At 36.7% G+C, this 18805-nt stretch overlaps 2 protein-coding genes across 5 annotated transcripts; one reads left to right on the top strand and one right to left on the bottom strand.

Annotated features, from left to right (window-relative positions):
* Nucleotides 1-298: 298 nt before the first annotated feature.
* eif2ak1 (eukaryotic translation initiation factor 2-alpha kinase 1) lies at nt 299-10671 on the bottom strand. Of its 2 annotated transcripts, XM_077201169.1 has the most exons (16): nt 10639-10671; nt 8746-8936; nt 7899-8066; nt 7670-7806; nt 7489-7526; nt 6786-6885; nt 6615-6695; nt 6414-6510; nt 6224-6284; nt 5776-6136; nt 5556-5667; nt 5209-5315; nt 1330-1459; nt 1058-1137; nt 658-891; nt 299-579 (listed from the first exon to the last, which is right to left on the bottom strand). In XM_077201169.1, the coding sequence occupies exons 2-16, from the start codon at nt 8915-8917 to the stop codon at nt 460-462; spliced, it is 1998 nt and encodes a 665-aa protein (XP_077057284.1). In that variant the 5' UTR covers nt 8918-8936; nt 10639-10671; the 3' UTR covers nt 299-459. The 2 variants fall into 2 exon arrangements, with proteins under 2 accessions (XP_077057284.1, XP_077057285.1); XM_077201170.1 differs by lacking the exons at nt 8746-8936; nt 10639-10671 and adding an exon at nt 8271-8449.
* On the top strand, nt 9598-18248 carry pms2 (PMS1 homolog 2, mismatch repair system component). 3 transcript variants are annotated; one of them, XM_077201166.1, is made up of 16 exons: nt 9598-9713; nt 9843-9920; nt 11002-11141; nt 11227-11313; nt 12815-12917; nt 13080-13263; nt 13336-13503; nt 13669-13766; nt 13914-14013; nt 14094-14178; nt 14795-14947; nt 15026-15872; nt 17197-17364; nt 17450-17550; nt 17637-17806; nt 17995-18248. In XM_077201166.1, the coding sequence occupies exons 2-16, from the start codon at nt 9907-9909 to the stop codon at nt 18136-18138; spliced, it is 2562 nt and encodes an 853-aa protein (XP_077057281.1). In that variant the 5' UTR covers nt 9598-9713; nt 9843-9906; the 3' UTR covers nt 18139-18248. The 3 variants fall into 3 exon arrangements, with proteins under 3 accessions (XP_077057281.1, XP_077057283.1, XP_077057282.1); XM_077201168.1 differs by having other exon boundaries at nt 9657-9709; nt 9839-9920; XM_077201167.1 differs by having other exon boundaries at nt 9671-9721; nt 9839-9920.
* Nucleotides 18249-18805: the final 557 nt, after the last annotated feature.

The raw sequence follows: 18805 nt of genomic DNA, 5'->3' as shown, positions 1-18805 counted from the left end.
CACACACACACACACACACACACACACACACACACACTCTGAGATGTTACTACAGAAATATATATAACATTACTATAATACTTATAATGACCTCATTACATTTTAAACAAATTAATAATACATTTCAGTTCTATCATTTGCAGCTTTATCCATGACCTTCATATTATTAATATTCATAATTATCAAAACTGGCAATCATTGTAATATTATTAAATTTATTATAATAATACAATAGTGTAAGGCTATTTTGAGGAACTATTTACTCAGCTTTCAAGAGTCAGATAAATGGAGACTAATGCACTATTGGCATGGGACTTTACTTTACAGATCTTCTGTAACATTAAATATGGCACTCATTTATATACAAAGCTGCACTCGCACATACAACCATTTCCAAACAACAATTTACATAATTTACAAGTATTGAGGACTTAAAACAGTAAAAAAGAGCTGCTATTATTATGTCTTTTCAGGACTGTGTATTGCATTTTGAGAGATCTGTAGCTCACTGATCTGTCTCCTGAGCTGAACAATTTCATCTTCTTGCTCATCAATCTTGCGCTTTAAACTGTGGATAACCTACAATAAAGAAGGAAAACACATGTTGTTTTTTAAAGAGTTACAAGTTCCAAAGTGCAACTTTAAAACCACACATACCATGTCACTGGTGCTGAAGAGGTCACTCTGAAGTAACTGAGATGCACTTGGTCGCATTGAGGGATCAGAGCTGGTCAGCAGACTGATATACTTGGCCAAAAGTGGCCAGTTGTTAGACAGTGTGTTAGGGATCTTGCTCTGACGTAGTTCTCCAAGTGTGTGCGCACGCTCCATCTCAGTCCCAAATGGCTGGAATAACTCAAACGCAATCACTCCTATACTGTACATATCTGACTGTATAAATGAAACAAATACTGAGCATCAAGTTCTACTACCACCACATCCTTTTTAGTATGTGCCTAAGATGAAACAGTCAAACATTGAAATACAGCACATAAAACAACATAAATAACTGGATAGACATTGCATTATAACAGTTTGTAGCTTCACAGTGCCCTACCTTTGAATCATAGTGAGAACCCTCAAGTTGTTCTGGGGCAGCGTAAACAAAAGTTCCCACTCCACTAGTGTGAGCTGAGTCTGAAAAGTGCGATAAGAAATTGTTTAGTCCAAGGTGGCATTAATTCAGAGCCGCCATTTAATGTTACCTGCTATTAAATCAGCAGGAGTTTTGCAACTACCAGAAAAATAAGAATCTTCAAATATTTTTTGAGTTCAGAATTTGTAATAACTAAAACAATGGCCATTTGCTCTTGTGAATGGTTCTGTCACCTGTGTTTACACCTGCTTGAGAGCTTGAGGGCAGCTGTTCATGCTCATCCGTTATAATGTTTTTGCAAGCCAAGCCAAAGTCCCCAATCTTCACATGGCACTCAGGTCCAAGTAGGAAAATGTTTCTAGGCTGTAAATAAACAAATATACATTTTAATTGCCAACAAACAAACACTATAAAACACAGTGAGTTTGAGCAACTTAACAGACTAGTTTAAAATGAGATACTAGCACTAACTTCTTAATTAAACTAAATAAATAATGTGGAGTGGACCCATAAGCCCCGTTCACACCGCAAGCGACACGCAGCGACAAAGCGACATGATCCTATTCATTTCAATGGAGCTCTGGCGACACAAGCGACATTGACCGTTGGCGACAGAATGTGGGCGTGTCAAGCGACAAGAGTCAAGCTACCTAAGTTGAGAAATTTCAACTTTATACAAATAAGAAGTGATTTTCGCGAGTGACAACCAATAGGAAAGAAGCCTTTCAGTCGAGCTCACCTCACCGTCTCGAGTGCAGGCAAGACAGAAGAGTTCGAGGACGATTTCACTGTTTTATATGATTTGACTGTAACCACATATATGGATATAATAAAATGATGCATGGAAAAGAAACTGTCGACCGTCTCAGTGAGTTTAATTCATACATTTATAGTTTGAGTAGTGTAGTTTTATGATGCAAGTTTAGCACTGCTGCAGTTCATTTTACAGTTTCCCCTGCATTATGTTGTCTATAACTGTACGTTCACACCGCCGCCGACTTGAGCGTCAAAGAAGCTCTGGCCGCTCTGTCAAGGACGCTTGTCAAAAAGCACGGGGAAGCTCGTTGACGCTTTGGACGCTCTGACGTAGCAGGGAGAAGAGAAGTGTCACAACATGAAATGTAATAAACAAAAAAACAAGCAATACATTGAAGAAACCTTTTATAATGACAGCATTTTTATAACCGTTTTGGTCACATTTGGTCGGGGAAAAAAATAATAATTAGCTATTATTATTATTTGCACCAGGCTATTATTTGCATTAGTGCAATTGGTCAAATCGTTGTCACCGTGAGCAAATGAATTGCATTCCCGCTTAAAACGAGCGTATCCCATGCCTCGTTCTTTTGTAACTGGTCCCTGTAAGCAAACAACGTCATATCATATATGATAGGAAACCCAGCAACAGCGATTATCAGCTTCTCCTCCATTTTCTCGGAACTAATGTTTTGGTAGGAATGAAAGTTCACATCGTATGTTTCTCCGGAATCAGCCAGAGTGAAGGACGTCTTTATTCTGATTGGTTTCTGGCGTTTTGCCGCTGCTTGCCGCTGAACCGCGTCATAGCTCATTACCATAAAGTTGAGCTTCTTTCAACTTTCTGATTGACGCTCAAAACGCCCAAAACGCAACGCCGAGAGATTTGACGCTCCTTGCAGCTGAGAGAAGCCAGCTTCCATTGAAAATGAATGACTTCCGGTCTCTTTGGAAGCTCAAGTCGGCGGCGGTGTGATCGTACGGTTAGGGACAAGAAAATCGATTATTTGTCAAATTCGAATGACGTTTTAGTAATTTATGACAGTACGAGTGAGTTTAATTTGTTGATTGATCGATCGTTAATCTAGTAAATTATTTAATCTACTGAACACTGCTGTGGTAATATAAAAACACTCTCCCAGCATAAAACAGCATATACTGTTTCTTTTGAGCCTAATTCATAGTCAAATTAAAATTGTATAGTTGTATATATCACTTGTGATGGTGTTTTGTATAGATATGGCCAGACGTGGAGTCTACCAATAACATTATTGCGACAGCACTACGAACGCCCACAAGCGACTTCACAGAGCCTAGCGACATACAGCGACAAAGTCGCTGGCGGTGTGAACGGGGCTATAGTGTGCAGTTCTAGTACAGATTTTACATTATGAATTATTTTATTTCTTTAATTTACCAGGTTTTTATTGTTACACAGATAGAACATCCACAGTAATAAATATCCAAAATGAACAGTTTTAACATATTAAACGCAGATGAAAATTAGATTTGTTTAGGAAATCCATAGGTAACTGTGTGTTCTAGCCTTTTGTTAAGTAAAATATGTGTGAAGATCCAAAGGGGATTCAGGGGTATTACCAGAACTATCAAAACACCCTGTGACAAACAGATAAAAAGTGGGTTTCTAAGGGATAAGGAAAGTGTTGGTCAAATTGACTGCAACTAGGGGTGGGCGGTATGACCAAATATCTGTTTCACGGTATGACTAATTTTATTTCACGTAACGATATATTTCACTATATAGTTATTTATATATGTAGTTATTCTCGAAAAATAGACAAAAAGAGCTTTGTATAATAAATAAACCCAAATACTTTAGAAAAGAAAAGTATTTCATCTTGTTTGATTTTGATTTTTCTTTTATTTGGTAAATTATTTCTTTGGTAAACTATTTTGATAGCTAAATAATAGTAAACAAAACACACTCATCAACTTTTAGATGAACTGCCCCCAACTGATGGATATTAAATACAACTCATAGGTGCAATTCAACGTTAAATAAAGTGTTGCTTTACTTCATCGATTATAATATCTGAATATTTTATATTGAACTATTCTATATTCATAATAAGTTAGTTACTTCCTTTTAATTTTGTAGGATATTAGTAATACTAGTTATGTTTACATGTGTTCCCCAGTACATTTTTGCCATGTCTGCTTATTATACTGCGTTTTTAAGGGGATTGTTTTGCTCTCTTTGTGATATCTGGCAACCTGTCACCTGGAGCTTTAATCAAGTTTAGAAGTGTCAAGTTCATCAAGTTCAAAAGAAGTGACTAGAAGGAGAGCAGCAGTATGAAAACCGAACAGCACTGTTAGTGTTGACTAAGTTTAAATTATACACACCTTGTAACTGCGTCATTATTTTACCATAGCCGCGCTCCCTCTCAGTGTGTGTGCTTGTCGCGTCTTTTGCATAAGTAAAATGCGATCGGTTAATTTGAGTGTCAAGTTGTAATCACGTATCGAATCAAAGGAAGATTTTATCAGCTAGTTCAGTGGCCAATTGTTTGGAGTTAGAAATATATAACTCGCGCTGCATACTTAGTAATTTTGCCTCAGATACAGGATTATACATTCGCTTTAACAAGTGGTTTGTTCATTACCACGGCAACCGCTTGCGCGTCATTCGTGTTTAAAAAGTAACTATACATAAGACGATAGATGCAGATAACTATACATTATTTAAGGTTATTTCTATTCGTTACGATATTGATATATGAACTGATGCTGTCAAGTAAGCTTCATGCTTTCTCCGTTGGGAACGTGCACTCCTCTAAACTGTAGCCTACGGGTGCTGCACAGCTAGTTGACTGCTGCTCATTTTTTCCCGAAAATATCACGTTAACAACAACCTTTTAGAAAACGTAATTCCTTTGTGGATCCTCTTGATATGCTTTCTCCATGTATCTTTGACAAAACTCAAAACACAGAATAGAAAAATCTGTTACGGTTGACATTTTCTACCGCGGTAACGATATATACCGTCATACCACCCACCCCTAACTTCAACTAATTTTTAGGGCCCGATGGTCATTTATTTTTTAAATTCTGTCAAATGTTATGCTGGCTATAAACTGTTATGAGGCCACTGGATGTATCAGTAAAATAAATAAAGTAATTGTTAAGTGTGATTTATTATCAAGTTTAACCTAAAAAGCACACAAGTTTGCACATTGTTGTGCCACACCTGCCCAATATCTGTTATCAAAACTCTAGGCCTCCTACCATTTAAACAAATACTACAGTTTTATGCCAACAAGCCATACATGAACTAGAAAAATTTATGGTGCACAATACCAAGTTATGTAAACCAACAAAATAAATACACGTACCTTTAGGTCTCTGTGCATAATACCACGGGAGTGAATGTACTCCACTCCTTCAAGTATTTTCTTTAAAATCTTCAATGCGCGTTCACAGTCTGATGACTCACAAGGATCTGTGGATGAATCATGTATTGGTTAAGAATTGCTCCAAATAATTCAACATTATAATTATAAGCTGTGATTGTATGTTAAAACATCTAGCTCTGCAAATCAGCTTTTCTTGTCTTTCCTGTTTAGGAAGGGTGTATTTAAGTGTATGAGACATACTACCTATTAAATGACATCTAAAGAACGAAGTATAAATGTATAAATACTGTCAATTATAGTAACTCGTATGAATAAAATGATCTCACCTACTGACATCAAGAGTCCCGCCATGGTTCTGGAGTTTCTTTCTTGTATCCAGTCTTTCAGAGATCGCTCACAAAGCTGCATTTGTATATAAAGCATTAAGTGGAACTGAACCTATTGACAGGAACAAGCATAAATATAATATAAACATTCTAAAAGATTACAAGATAATTATTTCTCATTTCAATTAAATGAATGGTTTACATTCAGTGGACCGCATACCTCTTGCGCCTGCTTTTCGGACCATTCAGTAGTGTCCATATCAATGTAAGAGTTATTGTTGTTGTTCAGTTCCAGTCTGTTTTGACTGAGCTCGTCCTCTGAGAGTGTTGAGCTGTCCCTTTTAGCTGCAGGGCATTTGCTCACCATAGAGCGAGGCTTCCCCAGAAACACACATGGAACAAAGTTCTGTGGGTTGCGGACATTTTTGGGGCAAACAGCATGTCCCATCTCTTCTTTTGAAGTTGAGGGTTTCACTGACATGCTTTCTAGTGCAACCTGATTTTCTTTGGCTTCTGCTTGTTCAGAATGTTCAAAAACAATGGACGATCCATTGCTGCTGTTAGTGTTTTCCTGCGTGCACCTGAAGCAAGATACATTATCAAATATACTATTGTAAACCTGTTACAGTAAGTTATTGGTGTAGGAATTTTTTTTCAAACCTTCTTACCCATCTTTCTGTGATGGTTTCTCTAATGCTGGAAACGTTTGTGAAACGAGTGATTTGGGATCTAGTGAGATAAAACAGAAGATTTTACAAGTTTGTACCATTTTTGCATGATTCCAGAAATACTAAATATATGGAAAATATAATTTAAATGGGTATATCTCCTAATGTATCCAATGTTAGAACAATGTACTTTTCACGGCAGGCTGAACGTGCTCCATCCATGCAGTGTGATAGCCAACAATATTGGAATGCTGAAGGCTGGAGAGCACTTTAACCTCTCGAAGAACCTGCGAGGAGATTAAAAAAAAGACATATGACACATAATAGCTAAATCATACGGATATGGGGGGTACATCAGAACTATAGTAACTGAATCTGTGACATACTTTACCTTCATACAGTCGTCTCTTGTTACTTTTTTGATTAGAATTTTTTTCACAGCATATTCCTGACCATCAAGCTTGTTTGTGACCTAAAATAGTATGAGTGTTTTTATAGCACACCTTTCAAAAATATGTGGTTTCCATCTTTGGAGCACAATATGATTAAAACTTTGTCTTACCTTAAACACTTTGCCATAGGATCCTTTACCCAGTGTTGTGATTTCTTCAAATTCACTAAGGTAACGAGATGTCTGTGCTTGGAAAAGACCATCTTTGGTTCTAGGATGGAAAAGCATATCTCAATTATTTGAAATTTAATACTATAAATTGTCGTTTACATTTTTTAAATGATTTTTTAAAATAACATTTTCAGCAAGGATGCATAAGATTGACCAAAAGTGAAAGTATAATGATACAAATGATTATTACTGTATCAAATAAATGCTGTTCTTTTGAACTTTCTATTCATCAAAGAATCCTGGAAAAATCACGGTTTCCACAAAATATAAAGCAAACTGTTTTCAACATTGAACATTATCATGATAATAATAAAAAATGATTCTTGAGCACCAAATCAGCATATTAGAATGATTTCTGAAGGATCATGTGACACTAAAGACTACAGTAATGACTGCTAAAACTGCTATGCCGTCACAAGACTAAATGAGATTTTAAAATATATTAAATTAGAAAAGTTATTTGAAATTGTAATAATATTTCATATTATTTCTTCTTTTTTTTAATCTATTTTTGATCAAATAAATGCAGCCTTGGTGAGCATGAGACTTCTGAAAAATCTGACCCCATCTGACAGACCCAAAACTTTTGGACAGTATTACAAAGCAATGTAAGTGGAGGTATTCCAAGTGTAAATGTTTTCACCTTAGACTCTGGCTTTCTGCACTCAAGTATCTATGTTCCTGCAAAATCCAAAAGATGAACAGGTAGGGCAAAATAAGAATTTTGCTTTCTTTTGGTTTTGTTGATGAAAGCAACAGCTGGACAGAAATCACAAAACAATGTGACAAATACATGATACTGATGATTAATTAAGTTGTATTACCTGTGGGAAAAGCGATGAGCTGGTCGCATGCAGGAGCTCTGTGAACGCCCGGTTATGCTGTAGTCGGACTGTGCTGAACTCATCACTGATAGCCAGCGGAGAGACGAGGTTCATGCCTGCTAAATGCTGGCCCATCACTGAAACAACAGAGGCATTTGAGAACATACATTTTATGACAAATAGTAAATTAACAAATTTAGCCTTTTATAAGCCAATATCAATGACTTACCTTTAAACAGCATGCGTGAGCGTGTGGGATCACTCTCGTAAACAAAGCACAAGTGTTCCAGTAGAGATCCCAGCAGCAGTTGGTTGGGAATGGCAGAGGCAAATTCCTGGATCGAAGGATACTGTTTCCCAGCCAGCAACACCTCACAATTATTGTCTGAGTCTGAGGCTGCATTTATATGGAAAATACAAAGGGTGATGAATACTAATTTAAATAAATAAAAAAAACATTATATATATATATATATATATATATATATATATATATATATATATATATATATATATATATATATGTATATATGTATATTTATTTATATATAAAAATTAGACTAACATTAATCTAAAACGACTTGTATTGGAGGTGTCTTACCTTCAGCAATAACTTTGGCAATTAAGGCCATAATGTCATTTCCCTCTGAATCCATTTAGACACCAAACATTTACTGTACTCTTAACAGCTGAGCAAATATAAATATACCAATGTTGCATCTTGTGTGTACATCAGGGGTGGGTAAGGTCTAAGTCACTTATCAGCTTGAAACAGTTTCAAGTTACCCCCCACACCCCAAAGAAGTCCCACAGATTAAATATTAAGTAGGGGGACATCTTAAAACTGCATTATTACATTTTAGTCAGTTGGACTTACTACTTTGACAATTTTTGCACCTGATGTTTACAGTCTCTAACATCCACAAAGAGTAAACATTAATCATAGAACTAACACTTATTTTTACAGACAATTTTTGTTTTTGTTTTAAGAGCCCCAGAAACACTGACTACTCTGATAACAGTGGAATGTCATGAATAAAAGGGGCTGTACAATATTGCCGTTGGAGTGCACTCACTGTCAAATTGAACGTCATCCTCCGTATCTGTCAGGCTGAACATTCCTGCTTTCGGTCCTCTGTCTTGAGTGAAAAGGCCCCGTCGGATATGAAGGCTACGGCTTTTCAGATTGGAAACTACACTGCTACTCGAACTTTCTTCTGCCATGAGAGTCTCTGTTTTGCGAAACATGACGTTTTTCTGAAAGACACTTCAGTGCATCACATTCATTAGATCTATTCAGAAAGGGCCAACTTTCGAAAACCCAACCCTTTTGAATGGGCAAACCCCACTCACAAGTTTTAAAACTGGCCGAATAAAAATATCATCGTAAACTGACAGTGGCCTGCCATGTTTAGAGGGACAGGAGTAAGGAAGTATCTAAAAATTGTCTTCATATATGATGAACAAAAAAAGACATAATGCATCAAACTGTAAATCGAATATTCGTTTGGTTTATGGATAGTAGATTTAACATACTTGGATCTCTATACAGACAATGACATTAACAATTTTGTTGTGTCAGTGTCATTTTCGGCTATAATCAGATTTGAACTTTGCAGACATTCCCTACCCAGACAACCCCGTGCAGGATGATGAAATGTTTCAAAATAAAACGTTAAAATTGGTACTTTGGTTTTGTTACAAAGCATCGTAGAGATCAATAAAATTAACGGCATATATATATATATATAATATATATATTTATAATATATAAATATAGCCGTTTTTGGGAAATGTGTTTCCACTTCACAGGGGGAAAACGGATTAAGTTAATGATTAAATTGGCATAACAAAGTAATAAAAAAAGAAAGATGTTCATATAACAGCCGACGGTACACATGTGTACAGTAGAATTGACAGTAGACAACAGTTGATCACATGTCACGGACGCAAAACGTGGTAAACCTGTTGTTTTGCGTCACGCCGCGGGCGGGAACATATTATTCAGACTGAGCAGCACAGGGCGACGCAGTTATGCGCGTGCGTTTATTGGTTTATTATAAAGTTTGTAGTTTATCATAGCATTTTTCTTGACGAAGAATTGGGTTTTCATACTGAGCAATGAAAACACATTCAATTCCTGCTCCTTGTTTCTTCTGAATACCGCAGGGAGCAAAAGCTAACAAAATAGCCACAATGCAAAGTTAAGCGTCTGTAACTATACTGTTACAGCAAGGATGTCAGATTCATGGTAAGTTTTTAAAGCTTTGCATATTCTGTTTCCAATAGGTTCCTACACTATAACAACGAGAAATAACACTAGACTAACTGTTACACAGGTGATTATCTGCTATCAGGGTTTGGCAAAGATACATCAAAATGTATTTTAAAATAAAATACCAAATACCTTAATTTGAAGTGTATCAAAATAAACTTAAAAATACAGCAACCACAAAATGTATCAACACAAACTACTGTATTTTTGTATTTTAAATACTAAAAAGTAAGTTAGCCTACTTTTACAAGGGAGCATGACATTTCTTTAGCCTAAACAATGTTTGATAGCAACAGTTTTTCTAAACAGTCTTGCAATAAATATTACATATGCAAACAGTTAACAGATCAAATATCCTTGTGATCTCCCAGATTAATTTTAGTTTTAAAGTAACCAACAGTTGTATATTTTTTTTATCCGTTTAGTTACTTGGTGTTTGGTAACAAAGGGCCTATTTTGCATCAGCAATACCAACTCCATGACAACTGATAGCACCTGTATTTATAGCACCTTTATTTATTTATTGTTCGTGCACAACTGACGAATTTAACATAGGCTGAAAGTAGCAAGCTAACGTTGGGCGGCTGCTCGGTATAATAGTGTTCAAGAACCAAAACTTAACATGAACTGTTAAAAATTATAGCAATTTATGCAACACAAATTATGGAAAGCTGGCAACCTGCACGTTTCTTACCTTGACCACCTTCTTCCATATGGATAAATTTTCTGTTCTGATCTCAACATGCCTGGGCAAACTACTGATTAGGGACCAATCAGAGGCCTCATTTTTATGATGTCATCATGTAGACTTACAAAGTATTTTACAGTATCTTAAAACTACAAAAATACAGAGCACTAAAGTATTTTGATACAAAATATGGAGCCATTTTCATAAACCCCATCAAATACAAATGACAAAATCCTGAAATGCATGTATCATAAATACTGCCCATCCCTGTCTGCTATACTGGAAACACGGTTTACTACGGTATTGTACAGTACTGTTTACTAATGTTTCATGCTGTTTGCTCTCATAGTCTGTATTTTAAAATCCTAGCACGGATTCTGCTGGAGCGATAAAGGCAATAGACAAACAGTCTGTGCATCAGATCTGCTCTGGACAGGTGGTGCTGAGTCTGGCCACAGCTGTGAAGGAGCTGGTGGAGAACAGCATTGATGCTGGTGCCACTAATGTTGGTGAGCTCAAGGGATGACAGCATGAGAAAACATTGCACTTGAGATAATGCTATATTTGGTCAAAAAAAAAATGTTTCCCATACAGATGTCAAGCTGAAAGACAGTGGAACAGAGTTGGTGGAAGTGTCAGACAATGGCAAAGGTGTTGAGGAGCAAAACTTTGAGGGGCTAAGTAAGATGCCTTTTTTCTGAACATTGGACATAATAGAGTCTGGCATGCTTACACTTCCAGTCAAAAATGTATAAAAATTAAGATTTTTTACAAATATATATATACATATATAATACAATTATATATGTATAATAAAGGTGACCGTAAAGACATTTATAGTGTTAGATATGATGAATATTTTTAAACAAATGCTAAGCTTAAAATATTTTAGCAGCAAAACAATTTCGAACATTGATATTAAGAAATGTTTCTTGAGCGCTAAATCAGCATATTAGGCCCCGTTCACACTGCAGGCAAAAGTGGTCCAAATCTGATTTTTTTGGGGTCAAGTGACCAGGTCAGACTTCTTCAGATGTAGTGTGAACAGTCAAATCTAGCCCAGATCTGATTTTTTCAAATCAGATTTAGACCACATAGGCAAAAGTGTGGTAGGCTTTGCCACATAGGCAAAAGTGGCCCAAATCTGATTTTTTGGGGGTCAAGTGACCAGGTCAGACTTCTTCAGAGGTAGTGTGAACACTCAAATCTAGCCCAGATCTGATTTTTTCAAATCAGATTTAGACCACATACATATGTGGTCCTGTATCAGACCCAGATCTGATTTTTTTCAATGCGGCCGCAGTGTGAACAATCAAGGCGGATTTGATGCGACTTTTACGTCAATCTACGTCGACATTTGTCACAATTATGCGCCGGCGAAGACATCGACACAGACACAGACAGTAGCCTAACATTAAAAACTTGACTAGATATGGAGAACAGCGATGAAGCGAGTCAATGAGAGTGAGGTGTTATATCTAAGTAGTATATGGGGAGATACTTCAATTCAAGCTAGAAGGACCTACAGTAACCGCTCCGTTTTTGAAAAAATTGCACACGAAATGGAAGAACGGGGACACAGGAGAACAGCGTCTCAGTGAAACTATTCACGTCATATTCCCACCACTCCTGGCTTCGTCTACGCATCCACACAGATCTCTGTAGTGAATTTGCAACTATAAACCCGCAAAAGTTTCCATTACACAAACATTATGAAATAAATGAGAATATGCTTACTTCCTCCATAACCTCCCGAACTTTAGGGCAACCGATTGCTGCGTCTGATGTCATTGTTATTGTTCTTTTGCGCATGCCGGTTAGTTTGAAACCTCAAACAGTTCACACTGCAATCAGATATAGGTCACATTTTAAAAGGTAATGTGAACAGCCAATCAAAAAATCGGATCTGAGCAAAAAATCAGAATTGAGCATTAGGACTTGCGGTGTGAACAGGGCCTTAGAATGATTTCTGAAGGATCATGTGACTCCGAAGACTGGAGTAATGGCTGCTGAAAGCTTTCCATCAAAAGTTTTCCATCACAGGAATAAATTACATTTTAAAATATATTAAAAAAGAATTATAGTAAAAAATAATATTTCACTTTTAAAACATTTTAAACTCTTAATCATTCCAGACTTTTGACGATTAGCGTACCTATCTGTGTCTTCTCCACATCTGCAGCTTTAAAACATCATACATCTAAATTAAGAGATTTTTCCGACCTGATGCACGTGGAGACGTTTGGGTTCCGCGGTGAAGCTCTCAGCTCACTTTGTGCACTTAGGTAACACTTTACTTTGTATGCGTCTTCTTAATTCTTACAGTATGAGCATTACATAATACCTGATGATTGTAGCACAATGATGATCTCACAATTGATCATGTACTGATATGTTTGATTAAACTCTCTAGTGCTTCCTTAATATACACTGTTCAATATCCACAGTGATCTTAGTGTCGTGACCTGTCATGAGAGTGCTCAGATCGGAGCTCGACTGGTGTATGACCACAATGGTCGCCTCACTGAGCGTGTACCGCATCCTCGTCAGCACGGCACTACCGTCACACTTCAGAAGCTCTTCTCCACGTTACCTGTTCGACACAAGGAGTTCCAGCGCAACATCAAAAAGGTCTGCTGGGATATATATGGGTACATGGGTTTGTTTCCATGTTTAGGAAGGAATTAAATAGTTTCTTCACAGGATTATTCCAAGATGATTTTCGTCTTGCAATCCTACTGCATTATCTCCACTGGTGTGCGTATTACATGCACTAATCAGATGGGACAAGGCAAGCGCACCACAGTACTGTGCACCAGCGGCAGTAACAGCATGAGAGACAACATTGGAGCTGTGTTTGGACCTAAACAGGTGAGAATAACCTATTTTTTAGTGGATATTTTCAGAAGATAAATTCCTAAACCAAAATTGACCAACATAACACACTATTATATTATTCTAACAAAGTACCTGCATTATTGTTTGTCCCTGTTGTTTGAGAGTAACATACTACGTCACATTTCTATTTGTCCTCAGCTACAAAGTTTGATTCCCTTCCAACAAATATCTCCCAATGAATCAATTAAGGAAGACTATGGTCTCTGTGGGGTAGATGTTCCTAAAGACCTTTTCATGTAAGTTATTCTGTGTAAACATATTCATTTGAGGGTCTATCTACGATTGACTTATTACCAGTTTGGCGCAAATCATGTATTGAAAACCATATTATAAGTTGGATATTCCTGTGTAAAGTGATGTTTATTGGTATTATTGCATTCTAGCATCGAAGGGTTTGTGTCACAAGGGGATCATGGTGTTGGTCGAAGTGCTACTGACAGACAGTTCTTCTTTATCAATAAAAGACCCTGTGATCCAGTAAAGGTGTGGTCTTTTTATAAAAGTATTATTGCGTTTATATGTAATAAGTATGATGTGTTCATATTTTTTTGTAATATTTGCAGGTCTCCAAGCTTGTGAATGAGGTTTATCACATGTACAATCGGCATCAATACCCATTTGTCGCTCTAAACATCACTGTCGCTTCAGGTAAGACTTAAAAATTAAGAAATGAAATTAGTGTACTGTATATAGTATAATATATCATATATGATCCTAAATAAGTGTATACTGTACTGTTCAAAAGTTTGGGTTATTAGGTATTAAAAGTATTAGGTATTTAAAGAAATAAATACTTTTATTCAGCAAGAAAAAATACATTTTAAATGTATTTAAAATGTCTTTACGGTCACTTTTGACAGGTGTTGCAATAAATTATATTTTAAATAAACTCTGTTGTTCTAAACTTTCTCTTCATAAAAGATTCACAATAATACTAAAAAGAAATGTTTCTTGAGCACCAAATCAGCATATAAGAATAATTTCTGGATCATGTGACACTGAAGACTGGAGTAATGGCTGCTGAAAATTTAACCTTGGGATCGCGGAAATAAATGACATTTTAAAATAGATTCAAATAGAATATATAAAAAAATATATTTAACAATTTACTGTATTTCTGTACTTTTGAAAATATTTAAATAGTCATTCAAAAACCTTTAAACGGTAGTGTATATAATACAAAGTATGTAGAATATAAATGCTTAATGAAGTATTTTTAAACTTATCATTTAATCCTGTGTTTTGATTCTTTGTTTCACTTTAGACTGTGTCGACGTGAATGTCACTCCAGACAAACGTCAAATCCTTCTACAAGAGGAAAAACTCTTGCTGGCCATTCTAAAAAGCTCACTCATTGCTATGTTTGAGCTTGGTGTCAATAAAATAAGTCTCAATCACATTTCTCCAGCAATTACAGGTAAGTACTTCAGACCTTTTAGGACAGCTCATGTGTTGTCTTGAAGTGTCATTACATATGTTGATGTTGCTCTTGAAGGCCTAGGTAGACCAACTAAGACAAGCACTGGTACAGAAGATTGTGAAACAGTTTCAGCCTCTGAAGCTCTTCCAGATGAAGGGCCCCCAAAGACTACCATCAATCTAGCAGGACTTAAACAAGCATTTTCAAACCATCAGGCTCCAGGCATGGGATCAAAGCAGTCTAGTCATAAAGCTGTTTGTGCTGGTCCTTCTCAGAAGAAGATGTTTTCCTTTGTGAGCTGCTCTAAAAAAGTTACTGACATGAGGCTGCCTTTAAAATCCTCTCCAAGTTCTGCGGCTGTTACTTCCATTAAATCAACTGTTTGTTTAGTTAAATTCAAAACCACCCTTGATAGTGATGCTGGTGATTCTGGGGCTGCAAACCAAAGTTCTGCAAAAGATGATCCAGAGATTCTACATGAAAACAATTCAGAAAACAAGTCAGTTTTACACCCTATTATATATGAAACTGATGTTAAAGCTGAGACTATTGATGAACCTGTAAATGTGAAGTTCTGGAGTCATGAACCTTTGGTGCCAGAGACAAAGTTAGAACAACACCAGGAAAGAATCTTCAGTCCTGAAGCTAAAAGAGCTAGACATGAAGATGAACCTCCAGCATGGATTTGTTTGGTGGACTCCAAAAATAAGAATTCCTCACAGCAATTGGATTCACCTGTCAGCATACAGAAGAAAAATGTGCTTTTGCAGTTTTCTCTGCAGGAACTTTCTAAAAGGATACAGAGGCTGCAGGCTCAGAAGACAGAGAACAATGATCAAGAGCTAAAATATAGACGGTTCAGGGCGAAGATTAACCCTGGAGAAAACCATAGTGCTGAGGACGAGCTTAAGAAAGAAATAAGGTGAGACTGATCTTTTTAGTTTGAGCTCTTAAAGAGATAGTTCACCTAAAAATGAAAATTATATCATCATTTTCTTTGCCTCATGTTGTTCCAAACATGTATGACTCACTTTCTTCTGTTGAACATGAAAAAAAAATTTTTTTCAAAGAATGTTGGTAAGCAACCCCTTTCGGTGTTCATTGATTTCTTTCCCTACATTGGACGTCAATTGACCCTTCGCTAAGCCCCGCCCTCCCTAGTTACTGTTGCTACGCCTGTAAAGCTTTCGCGCCTGGCACGTCTATTACAGTGTGTATTAACCGGTGTCAGACATTACCGATGAGATAATTAGCAATTTTTGGCTAACATGAAATATCTGAGAGAGCAAGACAAAAGGGACTGCAGTATGCATTCGAGGGATATATCCACGACAGAATATGCAACCGATTAGAGAATAATTTCATAAAAATTGAAGCTGAAGCCTAACGTATAGTCCCAGCGCAAGCAGCAGCCGCCTCATACGCTGACCATTCAAATGGGAAACACACAAATTGAGGAACAGCTATGTTCGTGCTCAGCAGGGTAAGAGAAATGTGAAAATCTAATTATTATAAATTGAATAGCTTATCCATAAATCTTGTGGAATAACACTAACACCGGGAGACCCGCGATCGGATTGGGTTAAAGTTACTGAGTCAGGGGTAGGCCGTCGATTAACAAAATGCTGAAATATATTTTAAAGTATGGCAGTGAGCCTCCTTCTTGTCTTTAGTTGTCTTATTTTACGTTAAAACATATGCATTTTGAGCAAAGAACCGTCATTATTTCCAACTTCCAAGCAATAGCTGTTTTTGTTAATCCTGTCGACACTTAGTTGTGAATGGGGTCTCCCACACTGCTTGATCCACGCACATCATTTCTCCCCTTGGCTTTTAGATTTTCGAAAAGGATAAAAATTCCACTCCCCCGTCCAAACTTTTAGGATACCGGGTATCAGATTTGCACAATCCATACGCACAACGCTTCGGCATGTTTCCCTCGCTCGAAAGCTTGCCAGACCTTCCGCGCCTAGTTATGGTTGCTAAGACACGATTGGCCAGTGGCGGTTTTCGGGCGTGGCTTAGCGAAGGGTCAATTGAAACCGAAACTGTTTGGTTACCATATTTTTTCAAAATATGTTCTGCAGAAGAAAGAAATGGATACTGCTTTGTAACAACCTGAGGATGAGTAAATTATGACAGAATTTTTATTTTTGGGTAGACTATCCCTTTGAAGTACTGCAATCATCATATTTATGATTTTACAGTTTATATGCCATTTACAAGGTTTCAACTTTTCTTTACAGCAAAGATATGTTCAAGGATATGGAAATCATTGGTCAGTTCAACCTGGGTTTTATTATCACCAAGCTGAAATCTGACCTTTTCATAATCGACCAGCATGCCACAGATGAAAAGTACAATTTTGAGATGCTCCAACAGAATACGGTCTTAAAGGGACAGAGGCTCATAGTGTAAGTCACAATCCACACAGATAAGTGGAACTGGGAGCTGGTATTTATTTTAAGGCTAACTTATATTTTCTTTCTCCATATGCAGTCCACAAAATCTCCACCTCCCGGCTATCAGTGAAACAGTGCTCATGGAAAACCTTGAAATCTTCAGAAAGAATGGTTTTGACTTCCTCATTGATGAGGATGGTGGGTTATCTACTGTAGTAGTTTTTTAGGATAGTATCTGGTACATATTTCTTCAAATTGATGTGGTATGGTGGTGTGTTTATCAGCTCAGGTTATGGAGAGGGTGAAGCTGGTGTCTTTACCTACAAGTAAGAATTGGACCTTTGGCCCAAGTGACATTGAAGAACTCATCTTCATGCTTAGCGACAGTCCAGGAATCATGTGTCGACCATCTCGAGTTAGGCAAATGTTTGCATCCAGGGCTTGTCGCAAATCGGTGAGGGCAACTAACTTCACTTCCTGTTCTTCCTGTAGGAATAATTGGCAACCCTGTTCTAATCCACCTGTTTGAACCCAAGTAAAAACCTGTAAAGGAAGATCAGAGTCTGTGATTGAGCCGTTGCATATTTGTGTTCTTTTTTTAAAGATTTTATATGAATATGTTCAGTTATTCTGTTTACACAGGTGATGGTTGGCACTGCCCTCAACATCAGTGAAATGAAGAAACTTGTGCTTCACATGGGTGAAATTGAACAGCCCTGGAATTGTCCACATGGTAGACCCACCATGAGACACCTTGCTAATCTGGATATGGTTTCTCCTGACTGAAACACTTTATTTTTGCCTGTGAATTTTATATTGACTGTCAAACACTATTGTTTTAATCAAGGATTTTATTATTATTTGTATTTTTTGTAATAAAGTATCTTTCTCATGTTTTTAATGTGTTTGAGCTCCTAATTCTTTATCTAACTGTAATGTCACTTTTTTGGATGGTTTGTATTTTTTATTTCTTAAAAATGAGTAAACATTTTAAAGGTGCAAATCTATAACCCCAGTGCTTGTATAGAGTAGGAATAATTAATTTAAAGGGATAGCTCACACAGCCTTTTTTTTTCGTATGTGGAACATAAGGTATTTTGAGAAATATATTATTGTTTTGTTTATCCATACTGTGGAAGTCAATGGTCTCCAAAAATATTTGGTTACCAGTTTTTTGTTTTATTCCTCAGAAAAAAGTTATTTTGTAACACTTTACAATAAGGTCTCATTTGTTAACATTGGTTAATGTACTGTAACTATCCTGCACTAACAATAGGCCTATGAGCGATACATTTGTTACAGTGTTTATTAATGTTAGTTTTAAAAAAAGAATACAGTTCATTGTTTGTTCATGTCAGTTCAGGGTTAGGGTCTAGCCAATAACACACTTGATTTTAATAATGTATTAGTAAATGTTGAAATTAACATTAAGATTAATAAATGCTTTAGAAGT

This window comes from Siphateles boraxobius, unplaced genomic scaffold, assembly GCF_051911475.1.
Source record: "Siphateles boraxobius isolate OS27281-9 unplaced genomic scaffold, OSU_SipBor_1 46, whole genome shotgun sequence".
NCBI classification, from domain to species: domain Eukaryota; kingdom Metazoa; phylum Chordata; class Actinopteri; order Cypriniformes; family Leuciscidae; genus Siphateles; species Siphateles boraxobius.
This window is presented reverse-complemented; position numbering and strand designations above follow the sequence as displayed.